This window comes from Pyxicephalus adspersus, chromosome 5 (assembly GCF_032062135.1).
Source record: "Pyxicephalus adspersus chromosome 5, UCB_Pads_2.0, whole genome shotgun sequence".
Taxonomy (NCBI): Eukaryota; Metazoa; Chordata; class Amphibia; order Anura; family Pyxicephalidae; genus Pyxicephalus; species Pyxicephalus adspersus.
The window spans coordinates 24,308,254-24,314,253 of NC_092862.1; the positions used below are offsets into that span (position 1 = coordinate 24,308,254).

The window sequence follows — 6,000 nt, forward strand, 5'->3', positions numbered from 1 at the left end:
CATTATTAAGGAGAAGAGATGTGTGCAAAGTGCACATAGGAAGCTGAAGACATCTTTCACTGATATGATTTCACTAAACTGAAGGTTGACAAGTTGAACAACTGGCACAACTCTTCTTTGCATAAATCCAAAAATCCAGCAAAAGAATGAAAATAACAAAAATACATGATTGGGAACTGAATACTGGACAAGACAAAATATTAATTAAAAAAACAATATACTGCAGAATTTGGAAAGCCGAGGAACCTATAACTTTGCAGGTTCATAAAGTAACTGTGCATCTGGGAAATCAGATTTAAATGGTAAGAATATTGTATGGAACTGAATGGGAGGAACTACATTTTTGATATTTCATACACATGGTCCATGTGCACTGTTGTCTCTTATACCAGCCCCTTGGTCACTACAGGAAAAGAAACTACATGGTGGAGGGACAGGTACATATTCACTTTTTTCTTTGCAGAAGGCTTCTTTATATGTTTTCTAATCTAGTCCCTCTTAAACTACTCAGCTCTTTCAGAGATTCTTCATATTAATATGTATTAGCATTTGTGCACAATGCATACAGAATTGCATAGACTGCATTGTGATCTATTTGTTTATGATTTGATAACCTCTTTAATTATTTTTCCATAAAGCAATATTTATTGTAAATGTTACGGTGGTGCCAATCTCATGAAGCCTCCCTGCAGCTACTTTGTATCTACATGCACTCCAGCAGCAATGGCGGCAATACAGGTTTCAGTGCAAGTTCCCTGGTGATGACCACACTTCCCTCCCCACTTCAAGACAGAATTAGTACCCAACAACCTAGACCACCCAATCCAAACAGGGTTCGGTAAAACCCTAGGGCTCCACCAGAGTTCTCAAGGGGTTCCTTGAGTCGTCACTGACTGATCTAACATTTTATGGTGTCTGCATAGTCACATAAAGTCATCAGTATAATATCAGGAATCATTTCAGCTGTCTGTATGGGTGGAATTCTGGACACCACTGTAAAGGGAGGAATGTGGGCACATTATTATTTTTATAATTTTATTTTTTTAACAGTGTTTCATAAAGACCTGAAAATTATTTCAAGGGTTCCACTGGGGTGAAAAGATGGAGAAAGGCTGCCCTAGAACAACAAACGTATAAAACTAAGTAGTGCAGGGCAACCAAATACATTAGGTAGGTGCCCTAGGGCTCTACAGAAAATGCATACACCTGTAATATTGGGATATAGGGATTTGAAATAGAATTTAGGGATAGAGCTGTGATATTTAGTTTTATACAATCTGGTATATAAGAAGTAGTTAGCCAATGACTGATAGAACACACACAGGTAAAATGGGAAAGATGAGTTTGTAAGATGTTCTTTGTGCTCCTGATCTTTCATTTAAGAGTCTTGGTCTGATAGATTTCTGAAAACTTACAGTCTGAGCCTTGAAATCCCTGAGTTCAGCATTGTTTTAAATCTATGAGCTAGCAGAGGAAAGGAGGTATAGATCAGAACATCTCAGATTTGCTAGCAGCTTAAAAAGTCACTTGGGTATTTCTAGTGGAGTCTTTGGAAAAAAGTGAAGTATTTCTTAAAAGAACCTTTGTCAGCTTGTTTTGGAAAAAAAAAACTCCTCTCTACTTCCTTCCTTAAAGGGGACCAACCTTTTCTTTGCTTTCATACTAATAAATTGAACCCTGTGTAAAGCTCCTGGACCTTATGTGACAGTATTTGCACCCATTGACTGACCTAAGCAACTCACCTAGGGGAGAATGGGTGAAGGCAGAATTTCCACCATACCCAAAGTCATTAGCAATGGGATTGTGATGAATGTATAGCAAAATTGATTACTGATAGGTGTGTGGTTGTCCTTTTTTACTAAAGGTGGGGGGTTGTCCTATTATACTAAATGTAACACACTGACTTAGTTGATGGCTGCATGATGAATGTAATGGATCATTATCTTTTTAAAATTGATTGTTTACCTGGTCACCACTCTTGTAACCTGTGTGTCCCCAAAAAACACCAGTCAGAATCACCTCCTGGTGTTTACAACTAGCAGAGCTGGCCTATTACAGTACATAGAGGGGAGAATTCCCATTAACTGGTGGTTACCTAGGAGAGCTACTGTTGATCTAATATTGACCAAAATGCCTTTGTTTGAAATAGATTGCCCATAGATTTGATGGCATCTAGCTTCTAATCTATTAAAATGTTTTATAATTTATGATCACCTATACTTTCCTGGTGTAATTATTTTTACCCATACATGCTGCCATAGAAGGCAGACTCTATAGTTAGGGGGCAGAGGATTTCCAAACACAAAGGAGGCATCATGTTATAAAACTGCATGTAATGTACTTGACTGGTTAATCCTTTATGGTGCACCTGGTAAGATACAATCTCGCAGGAGAGCCAAAATACATCAACATTTTTAACAAACCTGTTTTAAACAATACAAGTATTAAAACAAAATAAAAGATTTATCAGTTTGCATATTTCAAAACATGGGGTTCTTACAACTCTGAATGCATGCTAAAACATCCACACTTCCTCATTAGAATGCTCTAGACCCAGATATCTCTTCCTGAGCCCACAATACAAATATCCAGGTACTACGCACATTAGATGGAGCCAAAAAAACAGACCCCATGCCATGACATACACACACCCGTGAGGACTTTGGAAGAGGAACAGCAATGCAGCAGAGTCTCTGAAGGTGATTACCGATATCATACGTCCTCATGATTGTCAGTACTGGAAAGATATAAGTGTGTTGATTTTATACACAAAATAGGACCTGTTCCAGAACACTCTTGTGAAGTAATTCACATATGGTGAATAGTTCATTTTGATTTCATGGCAGAAGCGTCCATATTTTGAGTAGGCATAAATATCCCCATCCTCGTTCACCACCTGTCAGAAAGAAGAACAGCTGTCAGAATAATATTGCAGGTACACAAAGTATTACCTAAAGACATTTATAAATATGCAAATGGAATACATTAGGTAATGGGGGGGGGGGGAGCCAGCCCGGCCCATGTGCAGGTAGAATTTAAAGCAGATGTAACCCCAGCCACTAAAATAACATATTATGTCAACATGTTAATGTTGCAAAAGTCATTTTTATTCTTTTTTACAACTTTCATTAAATGGTGATTTTACTAGTAACGTCCTTGCATAGGTACTTTCTATTTTAAAGGTGACTACACTTTGTCCGTTTCCCCAACTGAGCAAAGTTTCTACACACATATTGAACAGGAAAGTAAAGATATGAACACCACTATATCAAAGACATAATTTGATCTTCAATGTCTCGTGTTTAAAAAATTACAGGGAAGGATTATTTTTACACAGGTCAACATGTCAACTTCGTCAGATATACATGTATGTCTGGGCTTTGTGGTATTTTGATGCAGATTATAAATCTGTGTTCAGTTTTTCTCTAGCACGTCTAGTTTTTGTGATACAACTAATTATATATTGTGTGAAACTCATTATAAATAGCCTTAACATATTACAACATTTAACAACAGTTTTCTATTTTTAAGGTTTGAGTTCGCACTAACTGCGATTGATTTCATTTGTCATCATGCCTAGAAATTGCCTTTATGATCCAGTTTCTGTTACGTGTGTGGTTCATTCACGACGAAAGCACAACATCGCCAAATTACCACAGAACTTAAAAAGATATACAAACTAAAACTTCTTCAAAACTAAAGGAACAAGCAAAGCATATCAGCAAGAACTGACAGTATTGGATGATTTTGGCTAACCATTATTGCTTTTCTCTCTCTCTATTCTTTCCCAATCTAAATGGATAGGTAATGCCCATTATATGTATTCCCATATCATGGTAAATGGAGCAAACCTGAACCTCTGTCTGACCTCATATATTTGTCTCCAGTTTAAATCACTGAATAGCCCCATTTTCTGAAATAAATGGAAACTAGTGATTCATATTTTACACCTGAATGGTCTAACAAGCAGTTATTTACAGCACCGACAATTCAGGTTTAAAGATGCCTCATGAATTATCTAAGCTGTGATGCTCTTTACCCCCCTGTTGGTAATCTCGAAAATATGTACTGATTTGACATTTAAAAATACTAAATTAATCATACCGCCTGGGAGGTTAATCTGAGTTAGCACTTTGCACAGGATATGGGTGCAAAGTGCTAATAATAGGATGATTATATTGGGACATCCGACATACGAGTGATATCAATACAACACTACTTAAATTCATTTGGCTGTGTCATTTTAACATCGAGGTAATTTTCAATACTATAGAAGGGTATACTTACATGATCGTTTGCAATATCAAGTAAATCTTTTACTCTGCAGCCTTTCATTCCAGCTACCTCATTACAGATTGATTCTTCAATCACCACATAGTTGGCTTTATATGAGGTTAGGATCTTGTAGATATCTTCTGCTGACCTCATGCTATAGATCTGATAAACCTGCAAGACAAGATTTTTACATATACAAAGAGAGCTGTGCGAGCAATGACCAACAGATTAGTTCAACATTCACTTAGGTGCTGTTTTGGCTCCCTCTTGTGGTGAGCAAAGAAACTAAAATGAATGTTATTTCTATGCTGAAAAGAGGATTTGATCCTATACACATTTAATCGATCAAGTACCATACTCATATCATGTTGTAAAATATATGTTGTAAACCAATATAACTTACAAAGATAAAGAAAATATACATACAATGTATATTTATGACAATGCAGTCAAAAGACTTGCTGAATTAATCCTATAAGGAACAACTAGAACACCTAGAAACGGACTATTCTGATAACAATTTTTTTTGGGCTTTATTAAGATCTGGAGAGGCAAATTTGTGGTATTCCTGAGGAAAAAAAAGTTGCAGCATCACATAATAATTGCAGGAGCGTCAACTAAACCTAAAGTATAGTCAAAGAAACGTAAACGTTACATGTTCGTTCCTCTTCATCAGTTCTTCATCGTTGTACACAGGCAAACTTGTCACCATCCACCCTGTACAGAGTTTTATGGCACCCATCAGCGGAGGACTCCCAGCAAACACTGCAGCCAGGGGAGCCTGACCTCTGAAAAAAAAAAGTGACTGGTGCTCTAAAGGGGAATTTAGCAATTTAGATAATTAAACATTACATATAGAAAAATCGCTTTGGCTCTCTTTGTAGTTCTCTTCATTGGCTTCCATTTCACCTTAGAATCAAATTCAAGCTCCTGTGCTTTGCCTTCAAATCCCTCCACAGTTCTTATCTCACCTACCTTTCTGCCCTGATAGATAAATACCCCCCTAGCCGCTCTCTTCGCTTCTCCAATGACCTACTAATGACTTCCTTACTCATAACCTCATCACACGCACGGCTCCAAGACTTTTCTACAGCTGCCCCGACTCTCTGGAATGATCTTCCACATCCCATTGAGCTTGCTCCTACTTTCTTCTCATTTAAAACAGCCCTTGAAATCCATCTTTTCAAACTTGCCTACCTGTCTTCTGTCTCCTAAAACCCTTACTATTAATACTTATCCACCATTCCATATTTTCCCACCTATTGTATGCTGCTTCCCCACCTCTTAGATTGTAAGCTCTTTGGGCCAGGGTGCTCTCCTTCTCCAGCGTCACTGTCTGTATCTGTCTGTCATTTGCAACCCCTATTTATTGTACAGCGCTGTGTAATATGTTGGCACTAAATAAAAACTGTAAAAAAAAAATAATAATACCTGAATAAAATCATGCAGAAATTATTTCCTGCTTTGACTCCATTCTATGAAGGATGATCTGTATTATTTATGGAACAAAGACCAGCACAGCTGCTGATGAGTAAGTGTTGTATACCAGTCATTAAATAATTAATGTTTGGTGCACAATGCTCATTCTTCACAATTTCTTTTGAACCTGTAGAATGTATAGATATGAATATTTAAATATACATGAATGGCTTAGGGACCTCTAATTAATCTCAATGTGGGAACAAGTGTCCCACAAAGAACAGGAATGTTCTTGTTTGTAAAAGG

At 37.2% G+C, this 6,000-nt stretch overlaps 1 protein-coding gene across 1 annotated transcript in view; it reads right to left on the reverse strand.

Moving 5' to 3' along the window:
- Positions 1–2,338: 2,338 nt before the first annotated feature.
- DPY19L4 (dpy-19 like 4) overlaps positions 2,339–6,000 on the reverse strand; it is a gene marked incomplete in the record, with an annotated part of 25,188 nt that continues 21,526 nt past the window's right edge. The window contains 3 exon segments of the mRNA XM_072410896.1: positions 2,339–2,896; positions 4,288–4,446; positions 4,931–5,063. Coding sequence (XP_072266997.1) covers positions 2,732–2,896; positions 4,288–4,446; positions 4,931–5,063 — 457 coding nt within the window.